The sequence below is a fragment of the Myxine glutinosa genome, unplaced genomic scaffold (assembly GCF_964187855.1).
Source record: "Myxine glutinosa unplaced genomic scaffold, kmMyxGlut1.1 SCAFFOLD_1075, whole genome shotgun sequence".
Taxonomy (NCBI): Eukaryota; Metazoa; Chordata; class Myxini; order Myxiniformes; family Myxinidae; genus Myxine; species Myxine glutinosa.
In genome coordinates, this window is record NW_027617170.1 from 83,646 (window position 1) to 109,000 (window position 25,355).

General features: G+C 45.5%; 1 protein-coding gene across 1 annotated transcript in view; it reads left to right on the forward strand.

Moving 5' to 3' along the window:
• The window catches only part of LOC137436125 (protein mono-ADP-ribosyltransferase PARP8-like), a gene marked incomplete at its 5' end in the record, with an annotated part of 97,253 nt that overhangs the window by 52,769 nt on the left and 19,129 nt on the right, over positions 1-25,355 (forward strand). The window contains 5 exons of the mRNA XM_078769077.1: positions 1,105-1,239; positions 2,020-2,085; positions 9,971-10,038; positions 10,767-10,815; positions 20,261-20,373. Of these exons, the coding sequence (XP_078625203.1) occupies positions 1,105-1,239; positions 2,020-2,085; positions 9,971-10,038; positions 10,767-10,815; positions 20,261-20,373 (431 nt within the window). The remainder of the gene's footprint in view (positions 1-1,104; positions 1,240-2,019; positions 2,086-9,970; positions 10,039-10,766; positions 10,816-20,260; positions 20,374-25,355) is intronic.

Below are 25,355 nucleotides of genomic sequence, written 5' to 3' on the forward strand. Positions count from 1 at the left end.
CCTCCGTCGTGCGAAGTCCTTCCTTGGCACACCTGAGCTCCTCACCACATACAAGGCTTTCATCCGCAGCTCAATGGAATACTGTTCCCCCCTCTGGGCTGGTGCTCCTGCCTCACACCTTGCTCGGCTTCACGGTGTTGAGGCCAAAGCTTTCAGAATCATTGGAATCTCCTGCGATGTAGTCAACACCGAGGGCCTTTCACTCACTCACCGCAGGCAGGTTGGTGGTCTTTCTGTCTTCTACCGACTCCTCTCCGGCCTTGCTCCCCCAGCTCTCTCTGTGCTCTGTCCCCCCAATATTCCTTCAGGTCGCACAAGATCTGCCTGCAACCCTCTTATGGTTAAACTGCCAAAGTCTAGGCTCTCTGCTCACCTTCACTCTTTCATTCCCCTTTTCTCCCGCCTCTGGAACAAACTCCCCCACTCCCTTCAATCCCACTCCTCCCTCCAGGTCTTTAAAACAGCTGTTCACCACCATCTCTTATCTTCCCCCATCGAAAACCTTGATCTTTTCTACCCCCGGTAATTCACCCCAGAGTCCTTGCAGTGTTCATATGTTTTATTCCTCTCCCACCTCCCCCCAAGTCCTCCCGATGTCCCTGCTCTCAAATGTTGTGTTTGTGTCCTTCCCCCTCTTCCCCCTCTCTTTTGTGTCCTTCCCCCTCTCCCCATCTTGTCTGCCGCTCCCCTTGTTTTTTGTGTTTTGTGTGTCGGTTTGTCTTTTTGTGTGATTAATGTTAGCTCTTTCACGAGCCTCGATCTTGTATACAAAAAAAAAAAAAAAAAAAAAAAAACATTGTCATCATCTGGATGGAAAATAAAAAAGGACTCCATTCGTTTTTGCACATCGACATCATGGATCATCATGCCGAGTTTCAAAACGATCTGTTGAGCTGCCTCGGAGGATTGGGAAAAAAACGAAAAAATTGAATGGGCCCACAGAGGAAGGAAGGACAGACAGAAGGACTGACTGAGTGACTGAAGAACATCATTATGGCTTTGACAGCCCAGCTCAACTTTGTCGTAGACGAGCTGAAAAAAAACGAGGTTGTTTCTTCCTGCCCATGGTATCTTTTATAATTCTGTTAATTCTGTTTCTCACAGGTGATTGATCTTCTCCTTGCAACAACTTTCTTTGCATTTGATCATATGAAAACCCATACTCGATCAGCATTTTTCCTGTATGACAAGATTGCTCACCTAACACAGTCCAACGATCCGGCGAGTCCACACATTAAGGTGAGTAGACATGTGTGCCCCCGAACCTCCCCTTTTCCCCCTTCCTCCAACCCCTTCCCCCCCTCCAACCCCTTCCCCTCCTCCCTCCCCTCCCCCTCTCTCCCCCCCTCCTTCCCACCCCTCCCTTCTCCTCCCCCGCTCTCCCCTCCCCACCCCTCCCTTCCCCTCCCCCCCCACTCCCCTCCCCTTCCCCCCCTCCCTTCTCCTCTCCCCCCTCCCCCCTCCCCTGCCTGGCAACGCTGGGTACTTCTGCTAGTGTAGAATATTTTAATGATAATCATGACGTCATCGGTCAAGTGGTACAGGCGCCATCTTGGAAAAACCTAAAAATGTTGCACCTCTATATCTCCAAAACCGCTGCACGGGAAAAAATTGAAACATGGCTCATTGTAAAGAACTCCATATGGGGAATAGGTGTTGCTGATGATGACGTCATTGGTGACATAATTATGACGTCATAATTCGACAGGGAAAACGCTCAGTCTGATCAGTTTGAAATGTATTGGGTGTGATCTATGCAACAATTATATTAGAGAATATAAATTTATGATGTCATCGTTCACGTGGTCTGGCATCCATATTGGATCAAAGAAAAAAAAAGTTCAAAAACAGAAGAGTTGGCTCGCAACAAGTTGACTGCACAGGGTAAGTATTCTATGAATACCATCTAGTTATTATCATTATTAGTCCAATATGCATGCAATCATTGTTGAATTCAATTCCTTCAAACATCAAACAGGAATGTTGACATTCTAACACTGAAACCTGATTTGTTTACAGCGTCAGGATTTTGTAAAGCTCATTAGAACTCTCTGGAGAATTCCATCACCGAAGAAAATGGCACAGGTATGTGATTTTGAAAGTTTTCCTGACTTGCTCAAGTTTGTTTGAAGATTTTCAAAATGTTTATTGTTATTTTTCATCCGTAATACACAACAGAGCCAGCAGAAAGCATCAAAGGAGAATGTGATGGTAGATAATGTTACATAGCATGCAGATAACAGCAAGACTGTTGCTCTAATTCACGTTGCTTATGACTTGATTTAAGCATCCGAACATTAAAAGTTGCAACGGTGATCGATCGTCTTGTAAGAAGTCTGTAAGGTGTAAGAAGTCTTGTAAGGTGTAAGAAGTCCAGAAGTGTTATGACTAACGCCCATACTGCCCTCAGCACAAATCCGTCTGGTCAAATCCGTTTCTGGTGTTTGTTCCCCCTCCATCCCCTCCCTTACCTCAAATGGCTACACAGTTGACACCGCACGTGACAAAGCTGAATGCCTCAACTCTGTGTTTGCCTCAAAATCTTGTGTCCCAAACCCATCTCTCTCTGTTCCCACCTTTCCCAGTCGAACCCAACTGCTCCTGGACTCTGTGTCCTTCTCTCCTGACAAGGTGGAGAAGTTTTTAATCAAACCTCGACTCTGATTCTGTGACTGGACCAGACGGCATCAGCCCACGGGTCCTAAAATCCTGCTCTGCTGCTCTGTCTCACCCTCTCTCTCTGTTCTTTTCACCCTCTCTTTTGCTCAAGGTCATCTGCCAGCATCTTGGAAATCAGCAAACATTACTGCTTTACACAAAAAAGGTGCAAAAACAGATCCTTGCAACTACAGACCAATCAGCCTGCTTCCAATTATTATCAGCAAAGTCATGGAATCCATCATTACTTCGGATATCAAATCCTTCCTCTTCTCCAATGGCTTGATCTCTGATCATCAATTTGGATTCAGACCAGGTCATTCCACTCTGGACATGTTGCTTCTGCTGTCTCAACAATGGATGGAGGTCCTCAATGCCAAACAGGAAATCAGAGCTGTCTCACTTGACATATCACGTGCCTTCGATACGGTCTGGCACCCAGCTCTGCTCACCAAACTTTCCTCCTATGGTATCCATGGAAATCTCCACTCATGGCTTGCGGACTTCCTCTCTGGTCGTAGGCAACGAGTGGCCCTGAATGGATTTCTCTCATCTCCCCTTCCTGTTCTGGCTGGAGTTCCCCAAGGTAGTGTTCTGGGCCCTGTGCTATTTCTGGTCTTCATCAATGATCTCTCCGACTCTCTGGAAAATCCTTTCTATCTCTTTGCTGATGACTCCACTATCTGCCGCTCCATTCCTCATCCCTCAGATCGGCAGTCTGCAGCCTCCTCACTCTCTGCAGACCTGGACAAAATCACAGACTGGTCAAACAAGTGGAATTTGTCTTTCAATCCTGACAAATCTCACGCTCTTACAATGTCTCTCCGAAAGGACAGACTGGAAAACCCTCCCATCTACTTTCTCAACAATCCTCTCCAAGAAGTTCTGTCACTCAAGCTTTTGGGTCTCACTATCTGCCATGATCTTTCTTGGGAAAACCACACTTCCAAGCTGGCCTCCAAAGCCAGTCGCCGACTGGGCATCCTCCGTCGTGCGAAGTCCTTCCTTGGCACACCTGAGCTCCTCACCACATACAAGGCTTTCACCCGCAGCTCAATGGAATACTGTTCCCCCCTCTGGGCTGGTGCTCCTGCCTCACACCTAGCTTGGCTTCACGCTGTTGAGGCCTTAGCTTTCAGAATCATTGGAATCTCCTGCGATGACGTTAACTCCGAGGGCCTTTCACTCACTCACCGCAGGAAGGTTGGCGGTCCTTCTGTCTTCTACCGACTCCTCTCCGGCCTTGCTCGCCCAGCTCTCTCTGTGCTCTGTCCCCCCAATATTCCTTCAGGTCACACAAGATCTGCCTGCAACCAACCCTCTTATGGTTAAACTGACAAAATCTAGGCTCTCTGCTCACCTTCACTCTTTCATGCCCCTTTTCTCCCGCCTCTGGAACAAACTCCCCCACTCCCTTCAATCCCACTCCTCCCTCCAGGTCTTTAAAACAGCTGTTCACCACCATCTTTTCTTTTTTCTGAGTGAAGATGAGTTTGTGAGTTTCTTTGAAGTGAAGGTGAGTGACTTTCACCCATTCTGCTCCCTGGTTTACCCCTGAACTCCGCCTGATGAAAACTCGTGCTCGCCAACTTGAAAGACTCCGCAATAAAACGGGTCTCACAGTTCACTCCCAAGCCTACAAGGACCACCTACAACACTACAAAGATGCCCTCTCCCGTGCCCGCTCCGCCTACTACTCTCAAATTATCCACTCTGGCTCCGGAAACCCAAAAGCACTCTTCTCGACAATAAACAAACTCCTCCCACCCCCTGAACACCACCACCCAGTCATTCACAGTAGACAACTGCATCTCCTTCCTCTTTCTTCCAACGCAAAATTGACAACATCTACAACAGCTTGACCACCGCCACACCCGCTCCCCCTCCAACCACCTGCCCCCCCCCCCCCTTGTCCTGCCTTCCCCTGTCTCGGTTCTCCCCAATCTCCCCTACTGACCTCTCTGAACTCCTCATAGGAATGAAAACTGCCACCTACACTCTTGACCCCATCCCCTCCAGCTTTGTCAAGGCCTCCCTCCCTGCTCTCTCTCCACTTATCATTGCAACAATAAACTCCTCCCTGTCTACAGGCATCGTCCCACCTTCCCTCAAAATTGCTGCTGTTACCCCCATTCTAAAAAAACCTGGTCTAAATCCTGACACCCTAAACAACTTCAGACCCATCTCCAACCTACCCTTTCTGTCAAAAGTTTTGGAACGCGCTGTAGCCACTCAACTCAAACATCATCTCTCTGCCAATAACCTGTATGAAACATTCCAATCCGGATTCCGCTCCAACCACAGTACTGAAACTGCTCTCCTCAAAATCACCAACGACCTTCTCCTCTCCTCTGACGCTGGCAACCTCAACATTCTCGTCCTCCTCGACCTCAGTGCTGCCTTTGACACCATCGATCACACCATCCTCCTCACCCGACTTGAATCCACCTTTAACGTTACCGGCACTGCCCTCTCTTGGATTAAATCATACCTCTCTGACAGACGCCAGTTCATCTCCGTCAATAACTGCAAATCCCCCACTGCTCCCCTCCCCCAAGGTGTCCCCCAAGGTTCAGTTCTTGGCCCCCTCCTCTTCATTCTTTACCTGTCCCCCCTCGGTCACTTAATCCGCCGTCATGGTCTCCAATTCCACTGCTTCGCCGATGACATCCAGATTTTCATCTCCACCAAGTCCGTGTCCACCGACACCCACTCTATCCTGACAAACTGCATCACTGAAAGAAAATCCTGGCTTCAAATCAACTTCCTCAAGCTTAACTGTGATATATCTGAAATAATCATCATTGGCCCAAAAACGCTCACAAAATCCACCCATAACTTTGCCCTCAACATTGACGGTATCCCAGTATCCACCTCCCCTCACATCCGGAATCTTGGCGTCATCTTTGACCAAACCCTTTCCTTCGACAAATACACTAAACAGATCACAAAGTCAGCCTTCTTTCACCTGAAAAACATTGCCCGTCTCCGCTCATCCCTCTCCTCCACGGCTGCAGAAACCCTCATCCACGCCTTCATCACCTCCCGTCTGGACTACTGCAATAGCCTCCTCTATGGTTCACCCTCAAAAATCACCAATAAACTCCAATACATTCAGAACTCCGCTGCCCGTCTACTCACCCATTCCCGGACCCGTGACCACATCACCCCCGTCCTTTACAAGCTTCACTGGCTCCCCATCCCCCAGAGAATCCAGTACAAAATCCTCATCTTGACATACAAAGCCCTCCATAACCTGGCCCCATCCTACCTGGCTGACCTCTCCAGACACACTCCCACCCGCAACCTCCGCTCTGCTGGTACCAACCTCCTGACCCCCTCCATCCGGACCAAATTCAGATCCTGGGGGGACAGGGCCTTCTCCATCACTGCTCCCACCCTCTGGAACTCACTACCTCACACCATCAGAGACTCCTCCTCACTCACCACATTCAAAACATCACTAAAGACCCACCTGTTCAACACTGCATTCAACATTCAACCCACAGCATTTAACCCCTGACTATCTCTTCTCCTTCTCCCTCCTTTTGCGTTAAATATTTCCCTATTGATTCGTCTTTTTGCAATTGTTGTTTTCATGTATTGTTATGCATTATGTTTTCCACTCTGTCAAAGTGCCTTTGGGCTTCTGGAAAAGCGCTATACAAAATAAATGAATTATTATTATTATTATCTCTTATCTTCCCCCATCCAAAACCTTGATCTTTTCTACCCCTGCTAATTTCACCCCAAATCCACTTTTTTGAAATGCCAACTTCTGTCCTGGAAGTCCTTGGTGTCCTTGTGTTTTATACTTCCCCCCCCCCCCCCTTCCCACGCCTCTGCCCCCCCAGGCCCTCTCCCTCACACACATCTCCCTGCTCTCAAATGTTGTGTTTGTGTGCTTCCCCTTCTCTCCCCATCTTGTCTTCTGCTCCCTCTTTTTATATATTTTGTTTGTCTGGTTGATGTGTTTGTGAAGTAAATGTTAGCTCTTTCACGAACCTCAATTCAGCATACACAAAAAAACAAAAAAAAAACAAATAGGTTCATGATCTCATGTCATGAACGCATCAATATCTGCTCTCCGAGCTCCCATGTTTTGTGGTCGGAATAATTTGCAAAGGATGTCCAAGAACACATGCACGAGTGGCCAATGACTGGACTCATGCTAAAAAACTACATCGCCAACTGTTCCAAACATCCTTGCTGCAGGTGAAGTTGTGCTTCAGTGATGGTAAGCATAACCAGAAGAAATATTCACTAACACAAATGTCAAATTATTTCGAGACCTGGGATGCATCATCACAGCCAGATAGTCTTCCTTGGGTCAGGCATCCTTTATGAAAACGGTCACTCAGATGGTTTAGCAGCAGTATCGCCCGCTAAAGATAAGGCTGACCCCAAGGAAGTCCACACAAGTCATGGTGTTGATTAACTCTGATCCAAGTTTGCGATCTTCAATAATGATCCAATGTGGCGCTGGTGTCTGAATATGGATCCAATTTGATTCTGTTGTCAACAAAGACAAAATATGGCACTGTTTGCAAAATACCTGGACGTCGGATCACAATCCACTCAGCAAGAAAGCGAAAACTGCATCACTATATACTTTACCTATATAAAGTCTATACCCCCTTTCAAATTTTTCACCTTTTGTTACTTTATAGCCTGGAATTAAATTCCATTAAACCGACTTTTTCCACCTTTATTTGCACATCGTAACCCACAACATCCAAGTGAAAAACAAATTCTACAAATTTCAGAAAATTAATTTAAAATACAAAACTAGAATATCTTGGTTGGATAAGTGTCCACCCCCTTATAATAGCAATTGTAAATTAGCTCAGGTGTAAGCAATCGCCTTCAAAATCACACACCAAGTTAATTGGCCTCACCTGTGATAAACTGTAATGATTCTGATTAGTTCAGAATAAAATCCACTGTTCCTGTAGGTTTCCTCTGCTAGGTAGTGCATTTCACATCAAAGACTCCACTATGAGCACCAAGGAGCTTTCCCAAGACTTCCGGGATAAAGTGGTGGAAAGGCAGGGATCAGTGGATGGTATAAAAAAAAATTCAAAGGCCTTGAATATCTCTTGGAGCACAGTCAAGGCAATCATTAATAAGTGGAAGGCGTATGGTTCCATCAAGACCCTGCCGAGAATAGGCTGTCACACCAAACTGGATGACCAAGCAAGGAGGAGACGGATCAGAGAGGCCACCAAGAGGCCAATGGCAACTTTGAAAGAGCTACAGTCCTTTGTGGCAAAGACTGGTCACTGCGTGCATGTGACAACAGTATCCCAAGCACTCCTCAAGTCTGGCCTGTACAGTAGGGTTGCAAGAAGGAAGCCTTTACTCAAAAAATCCCACCGTGAGTCCCATTTGAGGTATTATAAAAACAACTCCAGAGATTCTGAAGCCATGTGGCAAAAAGTTTTGTCGTCTGACAAAGCCAACATGGAACTTTTTGGCCTAAATGAAAAACATTACGTTTGGCAGAAACTCAACACAGCACATCGCCCAAATAACACCATTCCTACTGTGAAGCATGGTGGCGGCAGCATCATGTTATGGGGATGTTTCTCATCAGCAGTGGCTGGGGCACCTATCGGGATAGAAGGGAAAATGGAAGGAGCAAAATAAAGAAAATTCCTGGAGGAAAACCTGCTGCCCTCTGCAAAAAAGCTGAAATTGGGATGGAAGTTCACCTTTCAGCATGACAACGACCTGAAGCACACAGCCAAAGATACACAGGAGTGGCTGAGGAACAAAAAGTTAAATGGCCTTGAGCGGTCCAGTCAGAGCCCCGACCTAAATCCAATTGAAAATCTGTGGAATGACTTGAAGATTGCTGTCCATCAACGCTCCGCACACAACTTGACTGAGCTTGAACAGTTTTGGACAGAAGAATAGGCAAATATTGCCCATTCAAGGTATGCAAAGTTGGTAGAGACCTATCTCAACAAAATCACAGCTGAAATTGCTGTCAAAGGTGCTTCCACCGAGTATTAACCAAGATATTTTAGTTTTGTAATTTTAATAAATTTTCTGAAATTTGTAGAATTTATTTTTCACTTGGAAGTTGTGGGTTACAATGTGGAAATAAAGATTGAAAAAGTGTATGTTGGTTTTAGCCCAATCTCCCAATAGTGAATAATCAATTAAAAATGAACTAATCCTCATATACGAATCCATGAGCGTGGTGTTGGCTTAGCGGTTAGGGTGCCGGCTTGGGATCCTAGGATCCTGGGTTCCAATCCCGGTCGATCGCTGAATTAGCGCCAGGGGGGTTGACTCAGCCTGTCATCCTTCCGCGGTCGGCAAATTGAGTACCAGCTTGCTGGGATGAATGATCACGGTGTGTACCCCGATTTAGAATAGGTACACCGTATCCCTGCGCATCGTAAGAGCGCGACCAAGGGTTGGCGTCAGGAAGGGCGTCCGGCCATAAAAACATTGCCTCAAACAGGGAACCATGATTGTCATGGGGCCCGCAAGGCTAACCCCCGCTCTAGCGGGGAAAATGGCCTTAAAACGACCATTCATTCATATACGAATCCATATTCAGATCTTCACCAAAATCGAATCTATTTGTCCACGTCACACACCCAACCGGTCCACCAAGTTTCGTCCAAATCTGTCCACAACTTTTTGAGATATCCTGCTATGTAGCGTTTTTGGCCCGAGCTGCATATTTTTGGCCCTATTTGGTTTTTGGCTTCATCTCTCAATGGTGAAGAATCACTTTAAAAATTATAGTAGCCGGATCCGAATCCAGATCTTCACCAAAATGTAATAATTTTGTCCTTGTCACATACGCTACATCTCTGCCAAATTTCGTCCGAATCCGTCCACAACCTTTTGAGATATCTTGTTCACAAACGGACAGACAAACAGACAAGGAAATAGACAGACAGGGGTAAAAACATAACCTCCATCCACCTTTGGTGGTGTGGGTAAACATAGGCCCAAAACAAAAACACATAACAAACCAAAAATATAGGACCATGGGCCAATTGGGCCATGAAGCTCACCTGGATCAGGAGCAAGTCACTCAAACCCCTTACAGACGCCCTGATATTTTAAATGCCGTGAATAAATATTGGTACATCATTGGCGAAGAAGGTTGTGATCGGGGGGGGGGGGGGGGGGGGGGGGTGGCATCTTTGTTGACATGTTTCAAAAGTCCTCTGGAAACGTTTAATGATGTTTTTTTTAAAGAGGATCCACATTATGATGCTACATTGTATTTTTCATTGTATGCTGTCAAAACAAAATGTCTTGTTTGTTGAATTTTCCTTTTAAGTGGTCCTCCATGGAAATAAAACAGCATTTGGAGAACAAGGATCCTTTGGCCTATCCTCTGTTGAAATGGTAAGATTTGATCTCAAATTGCAATGCATTCATTATTATCTCCAGTTGTAATGATTTTTTTTTTTTAAATTGGGTGGATTTTGAGAAGTTTTTTTGGAATTACTGTGAATTTTTAGTTCTTTTGAATTCGTGTGAATTTTGAGAAGTTTTCTTAATTTGTGTGAATTTTGAGAATTGTTTTTAAATTTGTGTGGATTTTGAGAAGTTTTTTTGGAATTACTGTGAATTTTGAGTTCTTTTGAATTCGTGTGAATTTTGAGAAGTTTTCTTAATTTGTGTGAATTTTGAGAATTGTTTTTAAATTTTCTGTGAATTTTGAGGTTTTTTGGAATTTCTGTGAATTTTGAGTTCTTTTGAATTCGTGTGAATTTTGAGAAGTTTCTTAATTTGTGTGAATTTTGAGAATTGTTTTTAAATTTGTGTGGATTTTGAGAAGTTTTTTTGAAATTACTGTGAATTTTGAGTTCTTTTGAATTCGTGTGAATTTTGAGAAGTTTCTTAATTTGTGTGAATTTTGAGAATTGTTTTTAAATTTGTGTGAATTTTGAGAATTGTTTTTAAATTTGTGTGAATTTTGAGAAGTTTTTTGGAATTTGTGTGAATTTCCACCATATTCTTTTCACCAATAACATGCAATTGTATACACCAGATGTTACACATTTAGTTGTTAGCCCCGTTGCAAGTAAGACGAAGCATTCTATACATATTCCTTTGTATTGCTCCTGCAGGGTAATGGAATGCGTCACTATCCCGATTGTTAAACTTCCAGTCGATCAGGTTAGTCACAGCCTCCAACATGCTCTTGTTTGTTGAATTTTCCTTTTAAGTGTTCCTCCATGGAAATAAAACGGCATTTGGAGAACGAGGATCCTTTGGCTTATCCTCTGTTGAAATGGTAAGATTTGATCTCAAATTGCAATGCATTCTCAGTATCTCCAGTTGTAATGATTTTGGATAAATCAAAATTTTATTTTGGACAAAGAAATCTTTATGATAAAATCAAAAAGCATACTTTTGTTGATATGCTGACTGAAATTGATGAGAAAATTCCAATATGTATCCTGGATGTGAGATTTCAAACCCACCTATATAATTTCCATGCCATGTGAAGCAAAGCAAACTGTGTGGCCATGGTGTGTTGAAAGGAGATTTGCAGGCAAACTATCAGAATCTCAATAGTGAGAGCAATTTATTTGTTGGGCTTGTTTGCGAGTGATTTCAGATATCTGCCAACACTTTCTGGAAGCGTTACGCTCCCACTTATTCACGTCAGTGCCATGGTGGAACGTGGGGGCTCATCCATGCTCAAAACCAACAACTGTCAAACTGTGAGCTGATATCTCAAAAAGTTGTGGACGGATTCGGACGAAATTTGGTGGAGTGGTAGTGTATGTGACAAGGACGAAATGATTAGATTTTGGTGAAGATTCGGATCCGGTAAGTAGAATTTTAAAAAGTGATTCTCCACCATTGGGAGATAGGACGAAAAGCTATGTATAGCAGGATATCTCAAAGTTATGGATGGACTTGGACGAAACTTGGTGGACAGGTTGGGTGTCTGACGAGGAAGATTTGATTAGATTTGAGTAAAGATCTGAATATGGATTCGGACATGAGAATTATTTAATTTTTAAGTGATTCTTCACCATTGAGAGATTGGGTGAAAAGGGATTATACAGTCACGTGAAAAAGTACACCCCATGGAAAGTTTTGACTTTTTCAACATATTTCAACACACAGCTATTTGATCTTCATTTCAACAATATTGATAGATAAAGGTGATATAATATAACAAATATCATGAAACATTTACATTTTGTAGTCCATTGTATAATTTAAATAAACATAAATGCAAATTTCGCACGTGGGAAAAGTAAGTACACCCCTACATTTATCACTACTTCAAATACCTAAAATTAGAATCAGGTGCACCAGCTCAGATGCAAATGATAAGAACATCGTCAGAGAGGATCTTGGAGGAACCTGTCCTATTTAAACCTCAGACATTTAGTTTGGTTTGCTCTTTGTTGTTGAAGTGTGTGGCGTCACCATGCCTAGATCAAAAGAGCTCTCTGAGGTCTTCACAAAGAAGGTTATAGATGCCGACGAGTCTGGGAAGGGATTTTAAAAGATCTCCAAACAATTTGAAATCAATCATTCGACTGTCCGTAACATCATCTACAAGTGGAGAAGATTCCAAACAACTGCCAACTTGTTCAGGCCAGGCCGCCCCAGCAAGTTCAGCCCGAGAGCAGACCGCAAGATGCTGAAAGAAGTCTCTCAGAACCCCAGAATGTCATCACGGGACCCACAGGTTGCTCTTGCCACTGTTGATGTCAAAGTGCATGAGTCTACCATTAGAAAGAGGCTGCACAAATTTGATCTACATGCCAATGACAGATGAAGTCATTTGACAGATAAAGGTGATATAATAAAACAAATATCATGAAACATTTACATTTTGTAGTCCATTGTATAATTTAAATAAACATAAATGCAAATTTCGCATGTGGAAAAAGTAAGTACACCCCATGAAATGTTTAAAAAAAATCTTTTTAACATATGTGCACATATCAATATTTGATCTTCATTTAAACAGAATCTGCAGGTAAAGGTGATGTAATTGAACAAAAAACAATGAAGAATTGACTTTGCAATAATTTATTCAACAAAAAATTGTTGCACAGCATGCACAATTGCATGCACAGCTCGTTTCAAATCCCCCCACAACGTCTCGATGGGATTAATAGATCCGGGCTTTGATTTGGCCATTCCAGAACCCTCCATTTCTTTCTTTTCAGTCATTCCTTGGAGGATTTACTGGTATGTTTCGGGTCATTGTCATGTTGCAAGGTTTACCTTCGGTTGAGCTTCACCTTTCCGACAGATGGCCTCACATTATCCTCAAGCACCCTCTGGTACAATGAAGAATTCATAGTGGATTCTATGATGGTGAGCTGCCCAGGCCCTGATGCAGCAAAGCTGCCCCAAACCATAATATTTCCACCACCATGCTTTACAGTTGGTATCAGGTTCTTGTGGTCAAATGCTGTCTTTGGTTTTCGCCAAACATGTCTTCTGGTACTGTGGTCAAATAGCTCTACCTTTGACTCATCTGTCCAGAGCACATTGTTCCAGAAGTGCTGGTCTTTGCCGAGTTGTTCATTGGCAAATTTTAGTCTTGCCCTGATGTTCTTTCTGGACAGCAAAGGTTTCCTTCTGGCACACCTCCCATGTCGATCAAATTTGTGCAGCCTCTTTCTAATGGTAGACTCGTGCACTTTGACATCAACAGTGGCAAGAGCTACCTGTAGGTCCCCTGATGACATTCTGGGGTTCTGAGAGACTTCTTTCAGCATCTTGCGGTCTGCTTTCGGGCTGAACTTGCTGGGGCGGCCTGGACTGAACAAGTTGGCAGTTGTTTGGAATCTTCTCCACTTGCAGATGGTCTTCTGGACAGTCGAATGATTGATTTGAAATTGTTTGGAGATCTTTTTAAATCCCTTCCCAGACTCGTAGGCATCTACAACCTTCTTTCTGAAGGCCTCAGAAAGCTCTTTTGATCTAGGCGTGGTGACGCCGCACTCTTCAACAACAAAGAGCAAACCAAACTAAATGTCTGAGGTTTAAATAAGACAGATTCCTCCAAGATCCTCTCGAACGATGTTCTAATCATTTGCACCTGAGCTGGTGCACCTGATTCTAATTTTCGGTATTTGAAGTAGTGACAAATGTAGGGGTGTAGTTACTTTTTCCACATGCGAAATTTGCATTCATGTTTTTTTTAAATTATACAATGGACTGAATGAATGAAAGAATGATCGGTCTAAGGCCATTTTCCCCGCTCGAGCAGGGGTAAGCCTTGCGGGCCCCATGACAATCATGGTTCCCTGTTTGAGGCAATGTTTTTATGGCCGGATGCTCTTCCTGGCGCCAACCCTTAGTCGCCTCTTACGATGCGCAGGGATACGGTGTACCTATTCTAAACCGGGGTACACACCGGGATCATTCATCCCAGCAAGCTGGTACTCAATTTGCCGACCTCGGAAGGATGACAGGCTGAGTCAACCCCCCTGGTGTTAATTTAGCGATCGACAGGGATTCGAACCCAGGATCCTCGGATCCCAATCCGGCACGCTAACCGCTAAGCCAACACCAGGTTACAATGGACTACAAAATGTAAATGTTTCATGATATTTGTTATATTATATCACCTTTATCTATCAATATTGTTGAAATGAAGATCAAATAGCTGTATGTTGAAATATGTTGAAAAAGTCAAAACTTTACATGGGGTGTGTTGTGAGAATGAATCAAGTCCACAACTTTGTCCCATAGGTAGGTTTAATAACAATCAGATCTCTGGCATCATCCTGTAAAATACAATCATGCAATATATGTATCAGGATCTTGGCATCATATAGAAAGGATCAATATCAGTCAATGCAAGCAAGCCTAGAATATGAGCGGGTACATACCATCCAAGTCTACATGTCATAGTATAATGTCGCAGGAGTGGCCCAGAGTCGCGGACGTCCGAGGTCTTATAGAGGCTCTCAGCGGTTTAAGGGAGCATCACACCTGGGTTCAACTTTGATACATTTTCACTACATTCTCCCCGCCGTTAGAACTACACTGCCGCTAGGCAGGAATCAAGCGTGCGTCAGCATTAATTGATTGGGGATGTCATTCCATGTCAGTCGGTCCATCCGTAGCGGTCAGGGTGGCGAATTACCCTGCCAGCATGGGTCCGGAAACTACCGGGTACGACATCCCCAAGCCCAGAGTCCCCTGCATCGGAGTAGCCGCTGGAGGCAGGTGTCGGAGGGGGCACCTCAGTGCCTTCAGGGAAGGGTGTATCTGGCGAAGGGAGGGACGGCAGATGCTCCATAGGGGAAGCTTCGGGAGAGTCCATAGACTCGTAGATCGGTTCGTCGATATCCCTATAAGGGTCGATGACCCCACAAGGGGCGAGATGGCGTACGGAGACAGTGGACTCACGTCCATCTGCCGTCATCACACGAGCATGCTCGGGATTAGCCTGGAGTACCTGCACCTTATCCACTAAGGGATCGTACTTGCTTGTGCAAACCGCACGTTTGAGATAGGCCGGCCCCGGCTCAGCGAGCCAACTGGGTAAAGATCGGATACTGCCCGAGCTTCTAGGGTGGTGGAACAGTCTTTCGTGAGGAGTCTGGTTGGTGGCCGTACATAATAGAGCCCTGATCGAGTTCAGCGCCGCAGGTAGCGACCAAGCCCATTTATCTAGGCCCCGGCCGAGGGTCCTGAGGCTTAGCATGACGGCCCTCCATATAATCCCATTTAAGCGTTCGACCTGCCCATTCGCCTGGGGTCTGTACGGAGTGGTGTAACTCGAAGCGACATTATTTTGGAGCAAGAAAGACCTCACTTCCTGGGACAGGAAAACCGCACCCCGATCGGTATGCACGTAGGCCGGATACCCAAACATAGAAAACAAATTCTGCAGGCACCGTATGACTGTGGCAGCCGTCATATCCGCGCACGTATAAGCGAAAGGGAATCGCGAGTACTCATCAACGACAGTGAGCAGAAAACGAGAGTTACTCGACACCGGCAGCGGTCCTTTGAAATCCATCGCCAATCTCTCCCACGGTCTAGTAGCCCTAACCAGCGTCCCCATGGGAGGGTTGTAAAACCGCGGTTTGAGTTCCGCACATACAGCGCAGTCGCGGCAAACCCGGCGGATGTCCTCAACCGAGTACGGCAGATTACCACGACGCACAAAATGAGCGAAACGCGTCACCCCAGGATGACACATAGTGTCGTGCAAAGCGCGCAGACCCTCCAAAGTTATGATACCCGCGCACGTAGCCAGCCTCGATAAGGCGTCGGCGACCAGGTTATCCCTCCCCGGGCGATATTTGATGGTGTAGCAGAAGTCGGCGAGTACGATACGCCAGCGAGTGATTTTCTCATTCTTAATGCATTGAGCATGTAAGGTGTCGTACATAAACGCCACGCTTTGTTGGTCCGTCATGATTTGGAAGCATCGCCCGAGCAAGTACGGTCGCCATCGCCGAATCGACTCGACGGTCGCGTACGCTTCCTTTTCGACAGACGAATCCCTCCACTCAGCGGAGGTGAGAGTCCGCGAAAAGAAAGCCACAGGGCACCCCCCATGGGAGAGAGTCGCCGCTATCGCATGATCCAAGGCATCATTTTCTAAGACGAAAGATTTGCTCTCGTCGATCGTCGCCACAGCGGCGCCAGCGATGTCGGATTTAAGGCAGCCAAGGCGGCTGGGCTCATGGGGAACGTGTCACAGGCCACAAGGGGGCGGAGCTTCGCGGAGAATTTTTGCACCCACTTAGAATAATGGGCGAGAACAGCCCGAGAGCACGCTTCAGCGAAGCTCGATCGCAGGGCGTAGCCATATCGAGCAAAGGTCGCAGACGCTCCTTATCTGGTGCAACAGAGCCGTAGGTCACGGTGTACCCTAGAAGATCTATCGTGCGCAGGGAGTAACGACACTTAGCCTCATTCATGGTTAGGCGATACCTCTGCGCGACCTTGAGAAAGCGCTTCAGATTAGCATCATGATGCCCCTGGTCATGCCCACAAACGTAAGATTGTCCAGATATACAAAGACATCTGTCAAGTTCTCCTTAGTAACGAGGTCGTCCATAGCCCTTTGAAAACAGGCGACCCCGTTCGTCACCCCAAAAGGTAGTCGGGTGAACTGGTATAACCTTTGACCCGATTCAAAGGCGGTATAGATGCGATCGGCCCTAGAGATGGGGATCTGATGATACGCACTACGCAGATCGAGAGTGCTATAGACTGAGTACTGGGCCACCTGTTGAACCAGTGCGTCCATCCCCGGTAGGGGGTAGGCATCCAGCTGTGTAAAGCGATTAATAGTTTGTGAATAGTCGATTACCATGCGTCTGCGATGCGCTTCACTTCACACCACTAAGACCTGTGCCCGCCACGGCGACCGGCTAGGTTCTATGATACCTTCCTTTAAGAGCTGGGCCGTTTCCTCCGCAATGAATTGCGCGTCTGCTCGTGAGTAGCGCCGTGATTTTACCGCTACAGGTGTGCAGTCAGTGGTCATGTTGGGGAACAGCGAAAGAGGCTCAATTTCCATTCCTGCGAGTGCACACACAGCAAGCGTGTCAGTCCCACCAAACTCCATTTCCAAATGTCCGTGTCGCTTAAGAAAATCATGTCCTAACAGAATGTCAGCACATAAAGCAGGTAAGACCATGAGATGTACATCTGGAAACATGCGTCCCTTTATCACAAGCTTCAATCGACATTCCCCTTTTGTGCTGAGTCTAAGCCCTTGGGAGGCCATAAAGATCCGTCGTGTTGTCCCAAGGACCGGCCATCCATGTTTTCGCACCAGTCGATGATCAATAAAACTATCTGTGGACCCCGTATCGATTAAAGCCCGTGCAAAAATGCCTTCGATCATAAGTGGAATAATGGCCTGAGCAAGGCCGGGAGGTGGGACAGTTATTGAGCCATCCGAGCGAGATGATCGCGCCTCGCGTGTAGATCCAATGCCGGCTACAGTTTTCCGGCCATTCGAGCAGCCTCCGGAGGGCGCTCGTGTCAAGCGCATAGTTTGCCGTGCCAAAACAGGAGCTTGTAGTTGGTACGGGCAGCCTTCGGATGGCGCTAGAGTTGCGCGATGAGTCTCAAAGCCATCATGAGACGTTCGGGTTTCACGTGCTGAAGCAAGAGCTTGTAGTTCGTACGGGCTGCCTTCGGATGGCGCTAGAGTCACGCGATGAGTCTCAAAGCCATCATGAGACGTTCGGATACCAGTCAAGGACGGTCGCTCCGCGTTCGGTCGTGTTAGTGCCACTTGTTTTGGCGGCCCGATGTATCTCACCAAGGTTGAGCGTGCAGCCAGGGGCCCACGAGGAGGAGCGCCGCTCATCAAAGCCAGGTGAGGCGCCCCGCTCTGTGCTCAGCCCGTTGGCTCGGCGATAAGCCCATTCAAGGTCGCCCGAGTTTGTGTGCCCTGCGCAGTTTTTCGGCAGACTTTAGCAAAATGTCCTTTTGTCGAACACAAATGGCATATCGCTTCCCGAGCCGGACACGCAGACCTGGGATGTTGTCGATTCCCGCAGAAGTAACACATAGCGTTTCGTACAGGCTTTGGTCTAGCCGCCGCAGCCGCCGCCAAGCCCGAATCCGGGTCCTCCTCGGGAGCGGCCAGAGGTTCCGCTGGTGTGGTCGAGTCCGCTCCCGTATCCTCGGCGGTAGCTCCCTCCGGTCGCGCGTGTTGAGAAGTCCCCGCAACGACCCGTGTGTGGTCATAGGCGTTAGATTGCTCCCGGGCCTCAGTGTATACGTGTGCCAGCCGTAGAGCTTCCGTGAACGTCAGGTCCGCTGTCTCCAAAAGTCTGAGTCTGAGTCGAAGAGCTGATCCCAGAGACAAAAGAATCTCGGACAAGATCATCTTGTACTTGCTCGTGAGTGCGTACCTCTTGAGTACTGTCTGCAAGTAGACGTCGCAGCTCTTGGGCGAAGTGATCTATCGACTCAGCGGGCTGTTGACACCGCGTTGCGAGCAGATGCCTGGAATACACCACACTCCGTTTCTTAATGTAAATTCGTTTTAGCTCTGTCACAGCTGCATTGAATGTCGTACACTGTTCGATGCTCCTGTAGACGCTATGGTGAACTTTAGTCTGTAGCATGTCCAGTTTCGTTTCATCAGTGACAACGGCATCCTGGGCTTTGAACTGATTATCCAGTGTCTTGAGCCAATGCGTTAGCTCCGAGCCCGAATCCACAGCTTCTCCCCTCTCCCCTCCTCCCCTCCCCCACCCGCCCGGCGTTGTGGGTCGGCGCCGAATGTCGGTACCTGGATCATCTTGTGTCCCGCCATTTCCGCCTCTTGTCCTCGGGTGGACAGCAAGATTGATTGTTATTAAGTGTTGTGAGAATGAATCAAATCCACAACTTTGTCCCATAGGTAGGTTTAATAACAATCAGATCTCTGGCATCATCCTGTAAAATACAATCATGCAATATATGTATCAGGATCTTGGCATCATATAGAAAGGATCGATATCAGTCAATGCAAGCAAGCCTAGAATATGAGCGGGTACATACCATCCAAGTCTACATGTCATAGTATAATGTCGCAGGAGTGGCCCAGAGTCGCGGACGTCCGAGGTCTTATCGATGCCTCTCAGCGGTTTAAGTGAGCATCACACCTGGGTTCAACTTTGATACATTTTCACTACAGGGTGTACTTACTTTTTCATGTGACTGTACATACATACATCCATACATACAGCAACGTCTTTGTCCAACTGACTCCGACTTCTCCCACTGCAATTATCATCTCTGTGCACACATCATCAATATCTGGCGCCCTTTCCTTCATCCTTTTCAATGCTGTCTGCACCTCTTGCTCCGTGATCTCCACCAACTCCACTTTCCCTTCTACATAACATGGTAAAGCTATTCATTTACAATTTGTGAAACATGTGACCGTGACCCGTTCTGCTCATGGCGACACGGTAAGTCAATTGCTGCATTGACGATGCACAGAGCCGGAAATGAACTCAGTAATGATGAATTCTCTCTCTTTTCCCGGCATGTTGTTTGCATTGTATACAAGGCCATGCATTTGAAAATCTTCGAAATTGAGATTATATAGTGTAATAATTGAATTTTGAACTTGCACAGGTAATGCGATGTGTTGCATGTCGAACGTTTGATGGGTGACTGAGGTTGCATTGCCAGATTGACTGACTGCCTGGACACTGAGGTCACATGGATCTGCAGATGTACAGCCGAGGTTGGTGACCCGGTGTCTGGCGAGATTCCGGGCTGAAGGGATCAAAACCTCTGTGACCAGCGGATCCCCACTTGTGATCCGGGCAGTCGGAAAATCGATCGCTCGCTTATGGATTCAACATTCGGTGTTTAACTATTTTAGCCATTTCTGTTCAATGGACGATTATAATTGTTATGAGGAATACAAGAATGATGGGAGTAATGTTCAGATTTGATGATCATATTCTTACATTGTAATTTGTACTTTCTGTCAAATGATTGATGAGAGAAAAGGGATGGCCTTGCCCATTCATATTTGTTTCTCTGTACCTGTGTTTCTGTCTCGCTTAATACGTTTTTCTCTTTCTCTCCATATCTACCTGTCTCCTCCATCTCTCTCTCCACATGTCTTTGTCTGTCAATCTTTCCACAGCAACTTGGCTTCATGAGCACACGGAATCAATTTTTGTTCCTCACCGCTCCAAGTGAAAGAGAGGCTGAATTTTGTTCAGCAAGAAGAATGTATGGGAGTGCCTTTGCCTTCTAGTAAGTATGAAGAGTCGATCTGTATTTTTTATTGCATTATGTACGAAATGTACCTGCTTATGCGAGTGGTGTACAGAATGTTTGAGGCCTAACATAGAAAACAACATCATTAGCTCCCAATTAATTTTTTTATCTATATTATAATAGCCGTAGATGATTCTGTTGGGTGTCTGTCCGGGGTGTGGCTTACTCGGTTTGCAGAGTAGCTCCACCCATAGCTCCACCCATTCTGGGAGTGGCTTCATATAATTATAAACAAATATCCACCATTTTATTAACTCGCATAGCTTTGAGGCCTGTTTTGTAGGCTCGTGGTGTCTTGCTCTCTCCCAGTTTTATTTCAAATCAAATTCGATATATCATTTCATTTTTCACAGTCGCTAACATAGTTTTAGACTCGGTTGAAAAAAAACGGGAAGAAAATCCGATGAAAGTTGCCGTTTATAGAACGAAATGAATTCTCAAACGCCTGTAACTTCAAGGCCATTGAGTCTCTCTCACGCCTTTATCTCCAATCTAACTCACCATATGATTTCATTTTTATCGATGGTTTCAGACTCGGTGTCAGCAATAATTGAGAACATTCCACACACGCGGGAAAATGCAGAGATATATTTTTTTAAATCGCGTCATGGTGTATCATACACCGCCCAACATGACACCGACGGCAAGGGCAACGTGTCAATATATATTAAAAATTCGCTTTTGCTTTTCCGTTAAGATATATTACTTTTTCGTTTGATGACAGTCGTCACAAAACCGTCAACAATGATGCCGACATATATTTCTTCGTTTTTATTTCATTCAACATTATTAGCCGGAAGTAAAATATGTTTCAGGAAATTACCGAGAGATATTTCTTCGTTTTTTTTATTAGTTATGTGTGCATACACTTTAAATAGGTTTATTTGAAATCTTTAATTTTCCACAAACATTCCACACACGCGGGAAAATGCAGAGATATATTTTTAAAAATCGCGTCATGGTGTATCATACACCGCCCAACATTACACCGACGGCAATGTGTCGATATATATTAAAAATTCGCTTTTGCTTTTCCGTTAAGATATATTACTTTTTCGTTTGATGACAGTCGTCACAAAAACGTCAACAATGATGCCGACATATATTTCTTCGTTTTTATTTCATTCAACATTAGCCGGAAGTAAAATATGTTTCAGGAAATTACCGAGAGATATTTCTTCGTTTTTTTTATTAGTTATGTGCACATACACTTTAAATAGGTTTATTTGAAATCTTTAATTTTCCACAAACATTCCACACACGCGGGAAAATGCAGAGATATATTTTTTAAAATTGCGTCATGGTGTATCATACACCGCCCAACATGACACCGACGGCAACGTGTCGATATATATTAAAAATTCGCTTTTGCTTTTCCGTTAAGATATATTACTTTTTCGTTTGATGACAGTCGTCACAAAAACGTCAACAATGATGCCGACATATATTTCTTCGTTTTTATTTCATTCAACATTATTAGCCGGAAGTAAAATATGTTTCAGGAAATTACCGAGATATTTCTTCGTTTTTTTTATTAGTTATGTGCGCATTCACTTAAATAGGTTTATTTGAAATCTTTAATTTTCCACAATATAATTTACTTCCCATTTATCATTTGATGATTACGACACCCTTCCTCTTGAGGATCGTGAAAATTCATGCGCTGCGTGGAAACTTCTATTTCCAAAATGAATGAGACGATCGATGAAGAACGCAGACTTGAACAGGATGTAGCAAGAAAGCGAATGAGACGGGCGAACGAGTCCGTCGACGAACGTCAGTGCAAACTTGCAGGGTCACCCGTGGGAATCCCACGGGCATGGATGTGTGTGACATTTCGACATATTGAGTTAGATGCTGCACATTCATTTTTACAAAATGGTTACTGGCAAGTCATCAGATCCAGAAATGGTGCAATGAACACAATTTATTTACGCGCAAGCAAGAAAGCAAGACGGCCCGATTTCCGATTCCGACGGGCCGACGGGCGAGACGGGCCGACGGGCGAGACGGGCCGATGGGCGTGACGGCCCGACGGGCGAGACGGGCCGATTTGGAGCAAGAAAAAGAACGAGACGGGAGAAAAACGAGAGAAACGAGACGGGGAAAGCCGATTGGAGAGGCGAGTGAGGAGCGATTGGAGAGGCGAGTGAGGAGCGATTGGAGAGGCGAGTGAGGAGCGATTGGAGAGGTGAGTGAGGAGCGATTGGAGAGGCGAGTGAGGAGCGATTGGAGAGGCGAGTGAGGAGCGATTGGAGAGGCGAGTGAGGAGCGATTGGAGAGGCGAGTGAGGAGCGATTGGAGAGGCGAGTGAGGAGCGATTGGAGGGGTGAGTGAGGAGCGATTGGAGAGGAGAATGAGGAGCGATTGGAGAGGCGAGTGAGGAGCGATTGGAGAGGCGAGTGACGAGCGATTGGAGAGGCGAGTGACGAGCGATTGGAGAGGCGAGTGAGGAGCGATTGGAGAGGCGAGTGAGGAGCGATTGGAGAGGCGAGTGAGGAGCGATTGGAGAGGCGAGTGAGGAGCGATTGGAGAGGCGAGTGAGGAGCGATTGGAGAGGTGAGTGAGGAGCAATTGGAGAGGCGAGTGAGGAGCGATTGGAGAGGCGAGTGAGGAGCGATTGGAGAGGAGAGTGAGGGATTGTAGAGGAGAGGAGTGTGAGGGATTGGAGAGGTGAGGGATTGGAGAGGAGAGGAATGTGAGGGATTGGAGAGGAGAGGAGTGCTAGGTGGAGAGAGGAGAGTGTCAGGTGGAGAGAGGAGAGTGTCAGGTGGAGAGAGGAGAGTGTCAGGTGGAGAGAGGAGAGTGTCAGGTGGAGAGGAGTGAGGGGTCACATATTATGTGAAATAAATAAATTGTGTTCATTACACCATTTCTGGATCTGATGAATTGCCAGTAACCATTTTGAATGTGCAGCATCTAACTCAATATGTCGAAATGTCCCACGGGTGACCCCACTATATTTCTTCGTTTTTATTTCATTCAACATTATTATCCGGAAGTAAAGGTTCACATGTTCATTTCACGTGTGCAAAAACAAACTCCATTTCACGTGTGCATGGACATGAAACACAGACGGGAAATTGCTTCGAGATATTTCGTTCGAAGCAATTCTACACCGCCCAAATAAAATATTTCACCGATACACCGAGCGAATTTCAGCGAATTTCACCGAGTTTCAGGAAATTACCCAGAGATATTTCTTCGTTTTTATTTCATTAGTTACTAACAGAAGTACTCAGCGTTGCCGGGCGGGGGAGGGGTGAAGGGCACGTACACTTTAAACATGTATATACATGTGGGATGTGGGATATATACATGTGGGACATGTGGGACGTGTGTGTGTGTGTGTGTGCCCGCGCGTGCATATGTGTGTGTGTGTGTGTGTGTGTGTGTGTGTGTGTGTGTGTGTGTGTGTGTGTGTGTGTGTGTGTGTGTGTGTGTGTGTGTGTGTGTGCGTGCATATATGTGTATGTGTATATATATGTCTGTGTGTGTGTGTGTGTGTGTATATGTGTGTGTGTGTGTGTGTGTTTGTGTGTGTGTATGTGTGTGTGTTTGTGTGTGTGTATGTGTGTGTATGTATGTGTGTGTGTGGGTGTACATGTGTGTATGTGTATATATATGTGTGTGTATATGTGTATGTGCATATGTGTATGTGTATGCATGTGTGTCGGTGTACATGTGTGTGTACACATGTGTATGTGTGTGTATATATGTGTGTATGTGTATATATGTGTGTGTCTGTATGTGTATATATATATATGTGTCTGTATGTGTAAATATATATATATGTGTGTGCATGTGTATGGGTGTACATGTGTGTGTACGTGTGTGTATGTGTGTGTGTGTATGTATGTATATGTGTGTATGTGTATGCATGTGTGTGTGTGTGTCTGTGTGTGTGTATGTGTATATGTGTATGTGTCTGTGTGTGTATATGTGTATGTGTGTACATGTGTGTGTATCCATATGTATATGTGTGTATGTGTATATGCATGTGTCGGTGTACATGTGTGTGTACGTGTGCGTGCATGTGTATGTGTATGTGTGTTTGCGTGTGTGTGTGTGTGTGTTTGTGTGGGTGTGTGAATAAGAGAGAGACCGAATTGTGAGATACAGAAATGAAAAAATGAGGTGTGTGTGTGTGTGTGTGTGTGTGTGTGTGTGTGTGTGTGTGTGTTATTGTGAAACAGGTGCAGCATCTAACTCAATATGTCGAAATGTCACACACGTCCATGCCCGTGGGATTCCCACGGGTGACCCCACTAGTCTATATTATAATAGCCGTAGATGATTCTGTCTGTCTGTCTGTCTATCTGTTGGGTGTCTGTCCGGGGTGTGGCTTACTCGGTTTGCAGAGTAGCTCCACCCATAGCTCCACCCATTCTGGGAGAGGCTTCATATAATTATAAACAAATATCCACCATTTTATTAACTCGCACAGCTTTGAGGCCTGTTTTGTAGGCCCGTGGTGTGTTGCTCTCTCTCCCAGTTTTATTTCAAATCAAATTCGATATATCATTTCATTTTTCACAGTCGCTAACATAGTTTTAGACTCGGTTGAAATAAAACGGGAAGAAAATCCGATGAAAGTTGCCCTTTATAGAACGAAATGAATTCTCAAACGCCTGTAACTTCAAGGCCATTGTGTCTCTCTCACGCCTTTATCTCCAATCTAACTCACCATATGATTTCATTTTTATCGATGGTTTTAGACTCGGTGTCAGCAATAATTGAGAACATTCCACACACGCGGGAAAATGCAGAGATATATTTTTAAAAATCGCGTCATGGTGTATCATACACCGCCCAACATGACACCGATGGCAACGTGTCGATATATATTAAAAATTCGCTTTTGCTTTTCCGTTAAGATATATTACTTTTTCGTTTGATGACAGTCGTCACAAAAACGTCAACAATGATGCCGACATATATTTCTTCGTTTTTATTTC